Source organism: Pan troglodytes, chromosome 9 (assembly GCF_028858775.2).
Source record: "Pan troglodytes isolate AG18354 chromosome 9, NHGRI_mPanTro3-v2.0_pri, whole genome shotgun sequence".
Taxonomy (NCBI): Eukaryota; Metazoa; Chordata; class Mammalia; order Primates; family Hominidae; genus Pan; species Pan troglodytes.
In genome coordinates this window covers 37,572,983-37,592,109 of record NC_072407.2, presented here as the reverse complement: position 1 = coordinate 37,592,109, position 19,127 = coordinate 37,572,983, and the positions used below count along the sequence as shown (strand labels likewise).

The following is a 19,127-nucleotide window of genomic DNA, read 5'->3' as shown; positions in this document are numbered from 1 at the left end:
CCTGGAGGTTTCACCCTCATGACCTAATCTCCTCCCAAAGGCCCTATCTCCTAATACCATCATATTGGGGGTCAGAATTTCAACATATAAATCTGTGGACCACAACGTTCAGAACATAGCAGACCTGATTCTACCATCAGTTCTGCTACTTACCAACCATATGACCTTGAAAGAGTTACTTTTCATGGGTGAAAGGAGGGAGTCTGATTACATTATCTCTAAAATCCCTTTCAGGTCTCTTTAGCTTGTAGTTTTCTATGCCTCGGTTTCCTCATCTGTAAAATAATAGTACTTCCTCCAAGGGCAGCTGTGAGAATTAGAGAGCTGCTGTATATAAAACACTTGGAAGCACTGATGGCAGAATGGGCATCAGATAACCACAAACCATCAGGTCCTGAGACTAAAAGGAAGGATCTCCTTCAAAATGAGGACCTGCCCTGATGTTTCTGCAGGCTCTGGCAATGGCCTCAAAAGGCAAGAGGGAAAGGCAGGCTGAGCTCCTGCAGGCCTGTCCTCCTGCCCCTCTCCCCACCACTTCCATATACCTTTGCTCTCTGAGGCAGGTTTATCATGGTGTCAGGCTTGAAGTCGTTCTTGTTCTTCCTGCAGAGCACAGCAGTGATGATGATGATGATGACCGTGACCACGGCAATGGGCGCCAGCACTGCAGCGATGATCCACAGGTTATTGGGTGGGTTCTTCACCACGGCTGTGGGAAAGAGCCAGCAGGAGGGACATGACAAGCAACACTGGGAAGAGGAAAGCAACCCAGACATAACCCCCCACCCCAGTCCCAAGTCCTGGACAGAAGGACATGGGAGGTTAAGAGGGTTTGGGGTTAGAAAGCCTCCACCTCCGCAGCTGTGTGACCTTGGTAAAGTGGCTTAAGCTCCCTGAGTCTCAGTTTCCTCATCTGTAAAATGGGCTGTCACTTTGTAGTGTTTTTGGTGTGGTCTCTAGTAGTTGCTCAGTAAATGCTAGAGTTCACTACTACTGAGAGGAAGAGGAGAAAAAGATGGATCAGTAACAATTTTCCGCAGGGGTGACATCCACAAGTCAAAAGAAAAGTGAAGCTGAGAAATGTGCAGATTAGAAATGTGTGCTGGAATCAAGAGGCAAAAGCCACAGAGAAATGACTCTCAATATTGTAGTGTAGTCACCCTGAGAGTGAGCAACGAGTAAAATGTAACATGAGCAGATGGATCTCCCCCAGAATAGCTGGCTGGGAGCTTGGAAATGCCTCGGTCTAGTCAAAAGACTCAGGCTGTTCTCAGAACCAGAGTAAAGAAGAGCAACCAAAGTGATTGGCAGCAGGAAGAATGTGCTATTAAAACAGTAGGTGTCTCAGGGCGAGGGGGCTGGGATGAATTAACTGGAAAGGGCAACAGGGTGATGGTCATGCTCTGTATTATGATAGAGAGTTGGGTTACACGGGTGTATACATTTGCCAAAGCTCATCATATGATTTACTTGAGACAGGAAAAAGTATTGACAAGTTAAAAGGAGAAGTTCCTTCTCCATGGTAGGTTTGGTCTGTAGTTTAAATTAATATATTGGCAATCTAGTTTATACATCAAACTCTTGTAAGCCTGGTTAGCATGAGTTGGTCCTCCTGATCCTGCTGAACTTGGGGGCTACTAGGCAAAACTGAGGCCCAGACCCTAGAATATGAACACTCCACCAGTAAGTGCCACGTGGTGAGACCTGCCTGAGGAGCCAGCCAGTCTTCCTCTCTGATTTCAACCAAGCCCTGACATCAAGTGGTTCCTCATTAGCCAAGATCTACCTCTCATTTGGCTGCCCTTAGGCTCAGAATACTATTAGTACAGAAGAGCTTCTTCTCCACAGTTTTTATCAATCGGTGATTAATCACATTATTAACTTCTGAAAACAGCTCATTAGATAATATGTTTCTGTTGACATTAAACACTTAATTGCTCCTGCTTTTAGTAATTCAGTATTTATATGTGAGTATTCTGCCATTAACATAGAGCTTATAGCTTCTGTGAAAAATATCTGTATGCCTCTTTATCATTATTTTATCCTGATGGAGAAAAATGTACAGTATATCAGTGTATACCCTAAATAAAGACATGCTATTTTTTTTATTAGCAAGAATGTTCAGCTTTTACCCAGTTTTATTGTTTTAGTGGAGGTGCTTCTTCTTGGTGCAGTATGTAAAATCCCCTCACCTTCATTTACATAAACAGAACAGATTTTATCTTAGACACATTAATAAATTCATTTAACAGTCAAAACAAGAGTAAAGTTAGGTCAACTGAAGTCATCCAAACTCAATGTCGTGTTCATTGGCGTAATTACCTAGAAGTACAAAGTCATGCCTAAAGGTGAAAAGGAATGAAGGGTTATTTAAATTGCAAGAATTTCAGTAGAGGACTGATAGGAAAACCCATTTCCCGAGTGCCTACTGTGTGTTAGGCACTGTGATAGGTCCTTAGCCTGCATGCTTTTCTCATCCCCAATATGCTGATGAGGAAACTGAGACCCAGAGAGGTCAAACGTTTCTATGAAAAGTCACTTCTCTGAAATAAACAGTTAAAGTCGGTTCCGAGTTAACACACATGAATAGAAGTGTGTGCTTATGTGCAAGCGTAAACACACACACACACACACACACACACACACACACACACACACACAATCTGTCAGAAGGAATGAAGTCAAAGAGTCCAAATAATCTAACACAAAATAAATTATTCTCACGTACAGCAAATGTTGAAAGGAGAAGGCATCCATTCAAGTGTTTCCAGTTTGTTTTTGTGGCCGTCACATATGTCTCAAATATTAGAGCTCATAACTGGGGTGACTGGATGCAGGGGAGAGTCCTCCCAGGGTCCAGTGGCTGGCTGGTGCTCAGTCCAAGTGGTTCTCCCACCAAACCCTCCTGTGGCTTCTCTTCCCAGTGGGGTCCCAGCCCGTGAGGCCCTAGTGACCATGGCCGCTCTTCTGTGCCTCTGACCTCACAGCTACGACTCTGCTCCCTCAATGACCTCGGTGCTGGGTGTCAGACTGTCTTCTCCCTGCCTGGAACCTGGCCCCCAGATATCCTCAGGGACCCTTGCCTCCCTCCCTTTCTTCAGGTGGTCACTCAAGGGTTACTTCCTCAGTGATTCTCTTCTTGACCCCCCAACAATTTAAAATTGCAACCACTATCTTCTCAACATGCCCTAGCCCTTCCCTGCCCAATTTTCTCCATAGCACTAATTAGCGTCAAACATGTTATTTATTTAGTTTCTTTGATCTGCCCACCCTAGAACATAAGCTCCACGAGGGCAGGGATTTTTGTCCACTTCATTCACTGCTGTATCTCCAGTGCCCAGAGCAGTGCCCTGCACATAGTAGGTGCTCAATAAATATCTGTTAAAAAAGTGAATGAGCATGAGTCCTCTTTACCAGAGGGTCAGCCTATTTCTTTAAGTGGCTTTTTTTTTCTTTTCTTTTTTTTTTTTTTTTTGAGGCAGAATCTCACTGTGTCCCCCAGCCTGGAGTAATGGCACGATCTCGGCTCACTGCAACCTCTGCTTCCCAGTTTCAAGCCATTCTTGTGCCTCAGCCTCCCAAGTAGCTGGGATTACAGGCACCCACCACCATGCCCAGCTAATTTTTTTATTTTTAGTAGAGATGGGGTTTCTTCGTGTTAGCCAGGCTGGTCTCAAACTCCTGACCTCAGGTGATCCACCCACCTCAGCCTCCCAAAGTGCTGGGATTATAGGTGTGAGCCACTGCGCCCAGCCAAGTGGCATCTTTTCAGATAAATGTCTGGTGGCCATGTAAAGCAAACCACTTCCTGCTCTGGTATGCTTCTCCTTGGGGTGAATTTTCCCTACTCCATCAGCTGGATAACAACTCCGAAGTGCCTCTCACTCCAGACCCTGCAAATGGACCAGATGCAAACCTCTAGCTGCCTTGTCACCCAGAGGTGATGGGGTGAGTCACGTAGGCACTGCATGCTCCAGTCTTGGCCCTAGAATTAGTGATTTAGAAGGCTCTGGAACACACAGAATGCAGAAACTCTCCCTTCAGAGAGACAAAGTATTCAACACTGTGACTCTCTATTCAAAGTCCTGACCTCAGATGAACATTGTAGGCTGATCTTGAAACTACTGGGAGGAAATGGGATTTTAAAGATCCATGCCCTCTTCTCCTTCATCGGCCTTATCTTCGTCCTCATCAGCTCCTGGGGTGGACATATTTCCCAGAGGACATCCGCTTGCTTTCCTCTTCCATCCACTAGCTACGTTCCTTCACCAGGCACTCATATTTTCCCCAGGATTTTAATTCTAATCTCTATCTACAGAATCCTCAAGTCTATAGCGTTACCTTGATTCTCTCTCCAGAGGTCTAGGCTTGAATTCCCAACACCTTTCTTAACCTTCATAGGATATCCTATCACACCCTTGATATCCCATCAGTGTCCCCAGTCCTGGGGCACCTGTTAAGCCCATAGTAAGTGGCAGCTGAATCTCCTTTATCCGTGAGGCCGGAGGACTACAGGAGAGAAATGAAGAAGAAAGGAGATTTGAAGGTTGAGAAGAACCCATATAATACAGAGAAGAGGGTGCAACTAATGAAGATGGAAAGGGGACTGGAGAGGAGAGGCATTGTTAGAAGGCAGAAGGTAATTTATTGTTTGAGCTGTGTGGAGTTTAAGGGGATGATGACACACATCACAGGGATGCCCGTGGGATATTGTCGGGTGTTGCTGGGATACCGACGGAGAGATTCAGCTGCCACTTACTATGTGCTTAACAGGTGCCCCAGGACTGCACCAAGCCCTTTACAGGCAACAATTATCTCTTTTCATCTCCTATGTAGCTCTCTTAGGGAGGTGTTTTTATATTACCATTTTACAGGTGGGGAAAATGAAGGTCAGAGAGGCTAATTAACTTGACTCCAAGCTCCATAACTAGAAAGTGGAAGAGCAGGGGCTGGGCCTGGGTTACCTTATTTCAAAGGCTCTTCTCTCAAGTGCTATGGTGTCTCCTAACCACATGCCTCTCTCGGCACCTAGCAGAGGCATCTGGTGAAGGGTGGTTCCTTTGCCTTCACAAGAATAGAACCAGGAAGGAACTGGAGCTAGATCATCCAAGATGAATGAGATGCGGCACTTGCTTTTAAAGAGCTCATGAGGGAGAGAGACAGACAACAACTGTTATGGCCCAATGTGAGGAGGGCAATGGGAGCTCCTGGAACCAAGGGAGACAGAGGGCTGTGCCTCAGGGGCCAAGGAAGGCTTCAAGGAAGAGGGAACATGCAGGATGAAAACCCCTGTGTGGCTTTAGATATGAAGGAGAGAAACACAGGCCACATGGCTGGAAAAGCAGCCTGAGACCAAGCTGTGCAGTCCTGAAGGCTTGCTGGGTGCACCTGCTGTGAAGACAGGAGTTTGGATTTTATTCTGTGAATGATGGGAGCCAGCAAGTATTTTTCTAAAATGGAGTCAATGTAAGATCAGAATCTACGTTTTATTACAATGACTCTAATTACAATGTGGAAGGCACATTAACGGGAGGTTGAGTCACTTTGGAAGCTACTGCCATGGTCCAAGTGGGAGAGAATGATGGGATGGACAAAAGGAAATGGATTTTTGAGTGACTGTGGAAGGGAACTGAGAGGACTGAGTGGATTTGAAGGAGACAAAGGAGTGAGGCTGGAAGGGTCAGAGGGTGGCAGCCTTGGAGCCTGGCCAAACAGAGTTTGAATCTCGACTCTCTTGAGTGACAGCTAAGCCTCCGGGGCCATCCCTCACCTCCCAGACTCTCACTCCGAAAAGCCTCCATGAGTCTAACCTGATAGGATCTCTCTCTCCTGTCCTAGCCCCTGACCCCGTCCACTGCTCCCCATCAACTGCCACCAGCAAAGTCCCTTAGCCTCACCCGGTCCTCCTGACACTCCATTCACAGCTGCTCACCATGAAGCCAGCTCTCCTTTTCATGCCCGTCCCAAGTACCTCAAGGCCTGGGGTGGCCTTGAGGAGTGAAGGAAGCGAGTCTTGGCTAAAAACGTCATTTTGAGAATAAGACTATAGACACTGACCATCATAGAACTGTCATGGAACTGATAGGCCAAAGTGGCAGATGGCCGGAACAGAAGTGTTAGAGAGGAAGAGATACTGAGCCAGGTGCATAAATCTCCAGTGAGTGATGGGGGCCTCTTGGGGCCCTGAGGTGACTGCAGCGAGGAAGGGGAGCTTCAAAGGACCTGGGATTGAAAAAGAGAAGAAGTGGTGTGGACACAGCCATGAGGATTAAGGAGAAGCGGAGCCCTGTCAATCTTCCGGCACTTTTTGGGCAGTTTGCTCTGCCATTCTCAGCTGAAATCCACCCCACACACCTCGATTTCAGCTGCCGACTTCATTTCATTATACCCAAGAGTGCAGAAACAATCGGAGACAGCGTCCGCAAGCTTCCATCACCAAGTGTCCCCCGTACTCCTCATTAGAAAGGACCAGCTGTCCCTGTGGACTCCTTCACCCATGCACCAGATCCCATTGCCTCATTCATTGACAGATTTTGCACCTACAATTCCTGCCTCTCTCTTCTGCATTGTCAGCTTCTCCCTCTCCATGACAGCATCCTCTCAATATTCAAACACACACCAATTCAAGCTTTCTAGCTTTTGTTTGGGTTCTCAATGCCTGGAATGCCATACAGCCCCTCCAGCAACTGCCCCAGAAGATTTCCTCCCTTTTGCTGTCACTGCTTCCCCACACCTTGTTCTTCTTCTCAGCTCATTTGGTTGCAAAACCACTCCTGCTAAGGTCACAACCTCCAATCCCCTTAATCTCTACCCTGTCATGCCCTGCCTCTTGGGAATATAAATCGACACGTAGCTCTCTCCCTCCCGTGAGATCTGCTGTCCTTGCTTGCATTCTGAACCCCACACTCTCCTCCCATCTCCCTGGCTGCTCCTGGTCAGTGTCCTCTACTCGCTCTCACTCTTCCCATATGTGGATTCCCCAGGGCTCAGTTTCTCCCTTTTCTCTCTAGCTAAACCCACCTGGTTATTCTCACCTATTCCCTTAGCTCTAAATGTCACCTATATGTTGATGATTCCTGAGTTTATGTCTTCTGAGATCCACGTGGATGTCTAGTAGACATCTCACACCTAACACGTCTACAACCAAACTCCCAGTTCCATCTCCCCTGTTCCCATCCCAACCCCACTTATCCTCTTTGACCTGCACCTTCTGCATCTCAACAAATGGCACCACAACCAATGCTCAAGCCAGCACCTAGGAGTCATCCTTGATTCCTCTGAGCCCCGCTTCCTTCCCTGGCTACACACAGAATCATTATCTTGCGCCATTGACTCTGTCCCCTGAAATATCCCAAATCTGTTCACTTCTCTGAATGTCCACTTTTAGTACCTTCAGCTCTCGCCTGGACACCTGCAGTGGTTTTCACTCCTGTCCTCTATGATTTATTCCTCACCTGGAGAGAGGGAGAAAGAGCTAAGAACAGAAAACTCTGGAGTCCACATAAAGAGGATGCGGCAAAACAGATGAAGCAAGCTGTCAAGCAGATGAGGACGGAGCCCACAGGGAGGGAAGGGGAGAGGTGCAAAGGAAAAGAATCTTGGTTAAAAATGTCACTTTGAAAAACAAGATTGCAGAGAGTGACCATCGTCATTCCTAGACAAAGTTGTGTCTGTGAGGATATGCCGGCCGAGCAAGACAATACAAGGTCTGGACCATCATCCTGGAAGCAAAAGTCAACTGGATAAAGACAAGAGCTGAGCAGGAGAGGAAGACCATGAGCCAGGTGTCAGGGACTTGGGCAACACGGACATGAGCTAGGAAAGCAAACCCATAGGAGATGACCTTTCCTGCCTTCCATGCTCAGTATGCTGCCAAATACTAAAATTTCTACCACCTAATCTCTCACCTTCATACCCTTTCCCCTTCCCCCACTCTCTTTATAGCTTTTGTTTGGGTTCCCAATGCCTGGGACACCACAGAGCCTCCTCACCAGTCCTGCCACTTCCTGTCTGCTCCCGTCCTAGACACTGCTGCTGACCAATTAAGCTTCCTAAAAATGGGCAGTTCCAATGATATTACTCCTTAGCTCAGAAATCTTCATCAGCACCCCACAGCTGATCAGAGTATGTACTATCTCCTTCCCTGTCATTCAAGGCCTTAGTCTCCGGATCAATACACCTTTCCAATTCCCTTAACTCCTCCATGGGTGTCAGCACCCCAGGCAATCTGAACTCATTTTTCAAGCACACTTGGTACTTTTCACCTCCATTCTTTCGCTCATGCTGCCCTCTCTTTCTGGAATACACACACCTTCTTCTCCCTCTGCTGAAATCTTCACGTGTCATACAGTTAAGAACACAGGTTCAAAGTCAGACAGATCTAGATTAATATCCCGGCCACCTAAGCACTTGTTCTGTGATGCCGAGCAGGTTATTTCATTTTTCTGAGCCTCAGTTTCCTTTCCTGTGGTTTAGATCTGAGTAAACACTGCCCCAATGAGAACAGAAAGTGAGAAAATCTAGGTGAAGTAACTCGCATAGCAGCTGCCGCAAGGGAGGGTATTCAAAGAGACAGCTATTATTTTTAACATCCTTCCTCTGCTCACTCTTTCCAGATGCCCCTTCGAAGCAAACCCTCCCTCTCCTGACCCCCTAACACACACTGCCTTTTACAGCACTTTCCTATGTTGTGTGCCACTGCACCTGCATTAAGTCTCCCTGCTCCTTAAGGGCAGGAGCCAGGTCTCGCCCACTTCCATACATCCTCCAGCACTAAGCAACTTCATGTAGAACTTTATAAATGTTTGTTGAATCAAATTATCTTTAATTCCCCTGGCATACAAAAATAATCTCAGCTATAGTGATTTTCATAGCTGTTCACTAGATTATGCTGAGGAAGAAGGGTGGGTAGGACTTGGGGGCAAAGTAATATCATTACCATCCTTCCAGTATCTAAAACATATCCCTTATTGCTTGAAACAACACAGAAACATAGTTGATTGATTTAAGAACCTTCCAGAATACAAATATGTTTAGCTCTGAGACCATTAACATGATTTTGGGGAATCATTTTGATTTTCAGGAAACATTTAATGGCATTAAAAAGACTGAATAAAAAGACCATCCCCTTACGGTCAGCTTGCAGAAGGACAACGTGATGCAGGGTCAAGGCCATCCTTTGGGAATCAATGGTGCTCAGGATCTTGGCAGCTGCGGTCCCCAACAAAGGCTTCCCGTTGTACAGGGTATAGTAAGTCAGCTCCGCTGGGTCCTTCGGGCCTGGGACACGCTGCATCTTCACCATCTTTCGGAAAAAGAGAGGCCGAGTGTTTGCAGGGCATTTTGCATGGACCCTGCAATCACCCAGGTGATCAGCAGATGTTCCTCTCCTGACTGCTGAAGACTTCTGTGGCTAGACGCCAACCTTCGCATACCTCCCTATATCCAGCCTCTCAAGAAGCCTGCTCTCGCTGGAGCAGGAGACTGGGAGGAGAAAAAAGGTTTGAAAAATACGAACATCTGGAAAGTACAGTTTGCGGTTGGAGAAGAAAACACAGGATAGTGATGTCTCCCAGCATCCACAGAACTCTGGCCTCATTTGAAAATAGGCCTCTGCATTTAATTCAGGGCATGTTAGGTTATTCTCAAACATGACTGTTAAATTCAAATGTCTGTAATTGCCAGAGAGGGAGAAAAATTAACTTATATGTCTGCAATTCAAAAGATCTCTGATAAAAACACTACTTGGAAACCCAATGTTCTTTTTCTAAAATAACGGTTTTGCTTTTTTTTTTTTACCTAAAAGTTATACATATTCACTATAGGAAAATTTGAAAATATGGAAAAACATCAAGAAATAAAATAAAAACAATCTGTAATCCTTCTATCACAAGCTAATTACTGTTGCCATTATAGAGTATTTGCTTCCATTCTTCGTTTTTGCCCACACAACCCTTTTCCTTATTAGTTTACAAAATTATTTGTCATAGTCTATATACAATATTTTGCAATTTTTACTTGCATCTTTAAAGGACCTTAAATATAACAAAAGCATAAACGTTTATTTTTACATGGCATTCTGATGCATACCTCATAAACTTATTTAAACAATCCTTTATTAAGCATTTAGACTGTTACTAATTTTTTACTACTATAATTAACAGTTGATAATCATAAATACTAAAACTTAAGTTTTAATACCTACATAGTGTTCTACAGTACGCATGCCTGGTAAATCAAACTAACCCTTGATTATCGAACATTTGGTTATCAACTTTTTGCAGTTATAATGGACAAATCATAAATAGTATAGTATTTTCCAAAGTTTATATTACAGATTATGAGTTTCACAGGATATTAAAAGACTTTACAAAAATGTTTATAGCAACATTGTTTATAACAGTAAAAAGACTAAAAATTCAAAAGTTGTTAATAATTGGTTGGATAATGAGCTACTGTATACTCACATGATGACATACTATAGTATAGTGGTGAAAATGAATAAACTATGGCTATTTGTATCATTATGGATGAATACAAAAGCCTGATGTTGAGCAAAAGGAACAAATCACAAAATATAAAGTTAAAAGTTAAGCAAAACTACATAATATACTATTTAGAGATACAGGCGTGGATGGTAAAATCTATACAAAAAATATGGGAACGATTTAATACAAAATTCAGATTCACTCTAAACTCTGAAGAGGGAAGAAGGGAGTACAATCAGAGAAGACATATAAAAGGCTATTGGGATAAGGTAAGGGTAATGTTCTTACCCTTCAGGTTGTGGATTCTTTTTATTAGTGTCCTTTAAACTCTGCATCTTTCTTATACTGTTTTGTGTATATGCTATACATAACAATTAAAAAAGATATTATTACAACCCAATAGAAAATGGGCAAAAGAGCTGATCAGACACTTCACAAAGGAAGATGTCTGAATAACCAATTAGCACATAAAAATGCTCAATGGGGAAATTCAAATTGAAACCACAAGAGACCACTCTATACCCACCAGAATGGCTAAAGTAACAACTGACAACACCAAGTGTTGATGAGGAAGTGAAGCAACTGGAACACCTGTCTGTTTGGTGGGAGTGCAAATGGTGCAACCACTTTGAAGAAAGGTCTGGCAGTTTCCTATAGAACTAATGTACACCAACCCTATGAACCAGCAATTCCAGCCTATATAACTAAGATGAGTGAAAGCCATGTGGTCACCAAAGGACTTGTGGAAGAATGTTCACAGCAGCCTTGCTTAATAGCTACAAACTGGAAAAGCCCAGGTGTACATCAACAGAAGAATGGATAAACAAACTGTAATATATTCATATAAGAGAATATTATTCAGCAAAAAAAAATTGAATAAACTACTGAATAACACAACAACATGGATGAATGTCACAATACACTGTGTCAAAAAAGCTTTATACAAAAGAGTATGTACTGTAGGATTCGATTTATATGAAATGCTAGAATGTCAAAATCAATCTATGATTTAGAAGTATATGAAAATATATGTTAAGAAAACCTTATGGAAGTGTTTGGAAATGATATATGTAATCAAATATAAAATAGTAACAGTATAATGTCAATTGTAGAACCTAGATAGTGATATGGGTGTTGACTATAATTTTATCAACTTTTCTACAAGTTTGAAAATGTTGGCCAGGCACAGTGGCTCATGTCTGTAATCCCAGCACTTTCAGAGACCAAGGTGGGTAGATCACTTGAAGTCAGGAGTTCAAGACCACCCTGACTAACATAGCAAAACCCCATCTCTACTAAAAATACAAAAATTAGCTGGGCGTGGTGGCACACACCTGTACTCCCAGCTACTCAGGAGGCTGAGGCAGGAGAATCGCTTGAACCTGGGAGACGGAGGTTGCAGTGAGCTGAGCTCACACCACTGCACTCCAGCCTGGGCGACAGAGCGAGACTTTATCTCAAAAAAAAAAAAGTTCATAATAAAATGTTGGGACTATATAGATATTACTTAAAAACAAGGGCTTTTTGACGTTTAAACTTGGAAACCAGTATGTTGAAGAAAATTAAGGAGGTGCCTTTACTTCAGGTCTTTTCAGAGCTTTGGTATGCAAATAGGCTTTGGGACTCTTCAAGAAGGGGCTTTAGGATGCAGCCTTGCCCAAACCGATTTGGCCAGAGAGCCCCTTTTCAAAAGAACACTTGATAAGATCATGATATAGTATGAATACATGTCCTCTCCAAATCTCATGTTGAATTGTGTAATCCCAGTGTTGGAGGTGGGTGCCGGTGGGAGGTATTTGGGTCATGGAGGCAGCTCCCTCATGGCTTGGTGCTGTCCTCGCAGTAGTGAATGAGTTCTTGTGAGATCTGGTTGTTTAATGTGCGTGGAGCCTCCCCCCACCCTCTTTCTTGCTTCTACTCCTGCCATGTGAGACCTGTTCCGCCTTCACCTTCTGCCATGCTTGAAGCTTCCTTAGGCCTTTCCAGAAGCAGATGCTAACACTATGCTTCCTGTACAGCCTGCAGAACCATGAGCCAGTTAAACCTCTTTTCTTATAAAGTACTCAGTCTCAGATATTTCTTTATAGCAATGCAAGAACGGCCTAATCACTTTCTAGACACTCTCTGGAAAACACTATCCTCACTCTTTTGTCTTTGTGTTCACCTGTGTGTCCTTGTCCTCAAGATGAATTTCTTTTCTTTTCTTTTCTCTTTTGAGACAGTCTTGCTCTGTCACCACAGAGTCTCGCTCTGTCACCAGGCTGGAGTGCAAGGGTGCGATCTCAGCTAACTGCAACCTCCACCTCCTGGGTTCAAGCAATTCTCCTGCTTCAGCCTCCCGAGTAGCTGGGAGTACAGGCGTGCACCACCATGCCCAGCTAATTTTTGTATTTTTAGTAGAGACGGAGTTTCACCATGTTAGCCAGAATGGTCTCCAACTCTTGACCTTGTGATCCACCTGCCTTGGCCTCCCAAAGTGCTGGGATTACAGGCGTGAGCCACTGTGCCTGGTCGAGATGAATTTCTAGGAGTCAGTTTGTGATCATCTAAGAGTTTCTTGTCTAAATTCCTCCAGAAAAATCATACCCAGTTGCTCTGTTTGAAAGTGCCCTTTTCGCTCCACACTCATCAATACTGGATCGTAGTATTTTACTAATCTTCAGTAGGTGAAAATGGCATCTTGTGGTAGTTAAAACTTGCCTTACTTCGATTACAAATTAAGTCAAATATTTAAAAATTTTTAGTGGTCACATGTTTTCTCTTAGGCCTCAATTTTTCAAATATGTCAACTAGAGAAATATCTTTAGATTCTAGACAGTTAAATCTCCATATTCATGAAGGTAGCTCATCTTTTAAAATGATCTAAGCCCAGAAGAAAGGCCTCAGGGTAGAAGGATATTGTAACCCATGTAGAGTGAATTTTATGGGGGAAACTGGGGCATGTTATTCCTTTCCCTAGTGGGAAAGGAGGTGGGGAAAGTGTTAGTAGAATCTGGTAGAAGTTGAATGACCATTCAAATATCTAATAGTTTCTCTCAGTTTCAACTTAATAGCAAATTCTTCCTGCCAAGATTTCTTTAAGGGTATGTTACAAGGTGATCTACACCCTCTGTGAATCAGGGATTTGCAGAAATAAACCCCCACCTTCTTCCCTCAGACTTTCCAGGCAGCTAAAGGGGCCAAGTGCACTGAGCTCTTAGAAGAAATGAGAGAAGGCTAGACGTGGTGGCTCACACCTGTAATCCCAGCACTTTGGGAGGCTGAGGTGGGTGGATCATGAGGTCAGGAGTTTGAGACCAGCCTGAACAACATGGTGAAATCCCGTCTCTATTAAAAATACAAAAATTAGCTGGGCATGGCAGCGTGCACCTGTAATCCCAGCTATTTGGGAGGCTGAGGCAGGAGAATTGCTTGGACCTGGGAGGCGGAGGTTGCAGTGTGCCAATATTGTGCCACTGCACTCCAGCCTGGATGACAGAGCAAGACTCCATCTCAAAAAAACAAAAAAAAAGAGAGAGAGAGAGAAAGAACACCTCTCTGGACCCTTTGGCAAGCAAAATGTGTTAGGTTTCTTAGGTTTACAAATAACACCAGGGTTGCAGGGTGGCCCCTTCTCCCCCTTTGGCTGATGCAAATCCCAGTTCCATTATCTGAGCACCAGTGACTTTCTTCCTGTCATTTGGAAGAGTGGAAATTATAGAGCTCACATGGAACCTACAAAGGAGAAATCACAAACCTGACATGCAAGCTTAACCACCGCTTTACCTCGTGGTAAGGTCATCTCAGACCACAAAGACTTTTAGAACCAAAGCAACATCCAATAGGACAAAGGGCCAAATTCACCAACTGCGAATGGAGGGACCTAGAGTCTCCATCAGGGGCATGACGATGACTCACGTGGGGAAGTGTGTTCATTAAGATGGGTTGTCTATACTTTCAAGATTGCCTGGAGACAGGATTTGCACACAGACTATGCTAATGGCTACAATTTCCCTTAAAATGCTTACTCTTAGACAGTGTGATACTATGCATGTGTGCTATGGTTCAGTTACACCCCAGATGTGGTCAATCATCAATCAGGGGTTCACATGCCAGGGGTAGTCTGCTCAGTTCCAGGTAGGAAGTCCCCACTCCAGAGGCAGCTACCAGGAGTGCTTCTCTAATTTGACATCATGCTCAGCAGAGCTTTGTTAATTAGCACAACAAATGTTAGACATGAGTTCTCAGTGGTGACAGTGCAATTCAAGATAAGCAGACCTGGCTAGAATACACCAGAGAGGCTCCCATTCTTGCAGGAACTGGCTAAAGTTTCTAGAAAGGTTTAGAATCTCTACTCCTGGGGATGGCTACTGCCTTGATTGGGTGCCCTCAGAAGTAGACCCTGAGAAGAGCTGAGTGCTTCTAGTTTATCTGAGAGGTGCAACGAACTGGCAGGAGGGTGAGGAGGTAATACAAGAATGGGAAGGAGCCTACAAGGGATGCGTTATTAAGCCAGTTACTGCAGTCAATGACTAAAGCTTAATTCTGTGGGAAAGCTCTGAAAGTGATCTAAAACATACATTTCAGAATTCTCCCAGCCAAGAGAACCAGGGTATTTATAATACTGGTAATTCTCAGGCACTTCCAACCAGCATGGCATGGGCAAAGCAGGTTTTGACATCTCAAAAGTAGCCCTCTGAAAAAGATTCAGAGGCTGGCTGTTGGAACTCCAACTGGAATGCACAAAAATGGTAAGGGGATGTGGGCTGGATACAGCTAGTGTCTGCTACATTCCTCCAGCCTAAATCTCTACATGGCCAGGTGTCCACTATAAGCTTGGAGGGTTCTGTTTGTTGAAACTGACTACATACAGGTAACAGAATCCTGTCTCTGGAATAATGGTGCATCTGCTATTCAGAGGAATGGAGGTGAGAAGGTCTAAAAGGACAGAGAGCTGGGACTTCACTGAGCTTACTGAACAAGCTGATGATGAGTTTGTCCTTGCTTACCAAGAATTTTTTGTTTCAAAAATACGCGCATGAGTACAGATTTTGTACCGAGACTTCCTTGTGTTATAACCTAGTTAGTGACAATGTCGGAAGAGCAGCAAACTCTCACCCTCCTTCATGTTTTTGATGGTTATGACCATCAGTTCCCGAAACCTAAGAGCAGCCTTGATAAAATGGCTTAGTCAGTTGGCAGCATGGAGGCTCCTCTGAGCACACTGACTTATTTAGTCTCAGGAAGCACATCTGCCCTCTCTACCCCCAGTTATTAGAAAACCCCAGTGGCTCTGTATACACCTACCTGCACAGTGTAGCTTCCCAGGGTGGTGGCCCGTTTAAACCGCCGGCCTTGTTGCTGGGACATCATGAATAGCTGGGCCAGGCGCTGCTCCATGACCCGGGCAAAGCTCTGGTTGTGCAGGCCCACCAGCGAATTGTCCACACCCTGCAGCACTGTGGATGCAGAAGGCAGAGCAGAGGCTCAGAAGGCAGACTTTCTGCTGATTCAGTAAGCACAAGCACCACTGACCCTGCGCAGGCCACCAAGGGCCACTGTGTCCTACCTCATGTTAGGGCTTGGCCAACCTTACCTCACTTCACCTTCGCGACAGCCCTATGACAATCATTATCCACATGTTATAGATGCTGAAAAGATTAAGTGACTTGTCTGAGGTCACGCAGCTAGCAACCAGCAGAGTCAGGGTCCAAACCCAAGCCAGACTGTGTAACTCCAGAGCCTGGGCTCTTTGCTCTGTGAACTGTGACATTGCTAATGCTGCCGTATTTAACTCAGACTTCACCTAAGATGATGATCTGTGTTGCTAAAAGTCCACATGGGAACACAGCACAGCTGTAGGTATGGCTAACAGGTATTTTTGCTGGTTTCCACTCAAGGTCTGGCTCAGGGCTATTCCTATTTTATTTTGCCTTGTCCACAGCTTGAGCTCCATCCTGCAACTCAATCCCTTATATCTGGGCAGACTACCCTGTTCAGTGTCCTCATCTCTTCCTCCTCTGTGGAGTCCTTTGAATGCCCACCCTAAAGCTACCCAAACCCCTCAGATGCTCTCTCATTCAAGAAGAGGATGGCTGAATGGAAAGAGTGAGCTATCTCTTATGGCACTTGTCAGTTCAGGGACCTCAGGCAAGCCACTGGCCCTCTCTGAGTCCAAGTCCTTCTCTGTAAGAAGGCAATAAGAAAGTGTACATCACAGCCAACATAAGCCCAATGAGCTCTAGGGTTTAAATGAGACAGGATATGTAAAGCAGCTTAGAACACTGCCTGCTGTGGGAGGAAGGTAAAGGGAACACCCTTCTTCCCCATCCTTTTTCCACCGCTAGGCTTCATCTACAGCCAGGGCATCTGCAGTCAACAGGTAAGGCATGAATGACGGTTTCAGCCATGGCCAGTGCAGGGAGGAGGGTTTTCAGGACCACCAGGGCTGTTCTAGGACTGCTGTGTTCACTTACTATCAGGGCAACTCCCTTTTTCTGTCTACCCCCAAAGTCCAGTCCTTGTTCCACATCCCTTGGGAAACATTCTTCACCCCAAACACACAAAGGCTGCCTTCAAACACGGTCATGTTTAAAATTAAAAATGTGAAAAACAAATCTCATTTTCTTAAAGAGACCAAAACTTGAAAGGGCTGGGAAGATAAGATTTTCCATTATTAATAGAGTTTGTTCTACCAGAGCCCATCCAAGGATCATAGATATCATCCACCTACCAGGATATGGAAATAGCTTGGATGTGAAGAATGCATTGCAGTTATGGCATCCAGTACAACAGGGGGCTACAAGCAGCCAACGCTAATCATCACATTCCATATAAGCCCAGATAACCGGCGACAATAGATACAGAGAATGATGTTTAAATAGATCAAGTGAGAAAGAAAACCCACAGCTAGGTCTCTGAAATTACTTCTTTGAAGCCATAAATGCCAAATAATCCCCCTGGAGGGTATAAAAGCAGCTCTCTTTCTAGGGCCCTTGTGAGACACTCCCAGCTCACGCATCAGCCTAATTCCTGCAAATTCATAAAACAAAGAGTTGTGCTGTTCCCACTGTGTCAGGTCCCAGAGGACCCCTGGAATCCCTCATGACACAGCTATCAGATCATGGAAGGGCTGGCCCACCTCTTGTCCCCAGACAGAAAAGCCCATGTACTTGCCGGTTCAAAGACGGCCCCTCTAGCAAAATAACAGATCAAATGACTGAAGTATTACTTCTAAGTTGTCCTCTCCTGACCACTGGCCAAGAGTGAGAGAGGGGTCACAGGACAGTCGAGAGGTGTCATCGGGGATTATTTTATGGGAATCTCGGTGATGCTTCAAAGGCAGACATCAAATAAAGGGAATAGTCAAAAGCCTCCAGGGGACAAAAAAGTTCTGGAAATAGCAGTGGTGGTTATACAATATTGTGGATATACTTGATCCCACTGGATTGCACACTTAAAAATGTTCAAAATGGTAACTTTTATGTTAGGTATATTTTACAATAAAATTGTTTTCTTTTTTCTTTTGAGGCAGGGTTTCCCTCTGTTGCCCAGGCTGGAATGCAGTGGCAGGATCACGACTCTGCAGCCCCGACCTCCTGGGCTCAAGCAAGCCTCCAGCCTCTGCCTCCAAATAGCCTGGGCTACAGGCATGAGCCACCACACTGGCTATTTTTTGTTTTTGTAGAGATGAGGTCTCACTATGTTGCCCACACTGGTCTCAAACTCCCGGGCTCAAGCAATCCTCCCATCTCAGCCTCCCAAAGTGCTGAGATTACAGGTGTGAGCCAACACACCCAGCCAATAAAAATTTTTTTGAAAAAAAAAAAAAGAAAAAAAGCCTCCACGGAAGTGCCAGAGGCTGTGGGAATCTCTCACAGAGTTACAGGGGATCAACTGGACAATCTCCACAGCTTTGTCACCACTCTTTGCAAAGAGAATGTGTCCTTCTTAGGGGGCAGCTGGGGAAGAGCTGGAGTTGGGGGCAGGGCCCTGAGTTTGCCTCCTGGCTTCCCCTTCCTGAGTAGTCTCAGGCAAGTTGCTGAGTTTCTCTATGCCTCAGTTCCTCATCTGAAAACACAGGGATCATAATCTACTACTGATCGTGTCACTGTTAAGAAAGGATAATTCAATAAAAAATGCTTCTAGCCTGGTACTATCATATATCATAGGGCCCTTGAGGGAACAGCAATAAATGGTAGCTGCTGTTGTTACGATGTGCCCCTTCTTTGCTAAACACATCCTTACCAGAGGAAGAAAACACCTGCAAGGCATGGAAATGTGTCCCAGGATGTGGCTCCTCCCCCTTCCCCTGAAAAATGTGGCAGGCTCAGGCTCCCTAGCCCTCTCTGTCCACCTGGAAGGCAGCAGAAAGGGGCATGTACCTCTCTCTCTCACAGAGACACAGAAACCACAGAACCACAGAAGCTCAGACCTGGCGCAGACAACCAGGAAGACACCAACCCCCTAGTGCATCAGCCAGGGCCCTGGTCCCCCAGCCTTGGCCACCCGTGACTCAGCTTAGAGGAGCTGGGCACGTCCCCAGCTGTGTTCAATGAAGCTTTGTCCAGAAGATTCAATGACTTTCACATCACTGTTCTCTTATTCCTTCTTTATTCACAATCACACTGGGCTCTACAATTCAAGTGATCAGGCCTGGTT

General features: G+C 44.9%; 1 protein-coding gene across 5 annotated transcripts in view; it reads right to left on the bottom strand.

Annotated features, from left to right (window-relative positions):
- KIAA1549L (KIAA1549 like) overlaps positions 1 to 19,127 on the bottom strand; it is a 298,917-nt gene that overhangs the window by 90,016 nt on the left and 189,774 nt on the right. For all 5 annotated transcript variants that reach the window (XM_063782837.1, XM_016920649.4, XM_016920651.4 and 2 more), the window contains 3 exons: positions 15,774 to 15,925; positions 9,133 to 9,304; positions 546 to 709 (listed from right to left, as the gene is read on the bottom strand). In XM_063782837.1, coding sequence (XP_063638907.1) covers positions 546 to 709; positions 9,133 to 9,304; positions 15,774 to 15,925 — 488 coding nt within the window. The remainder of the gene's footprint in view (positions 1 to 545; positions 710 to 9,132; positions 9,305 to 15,773; positions 15,926 to 19,127) is intronic.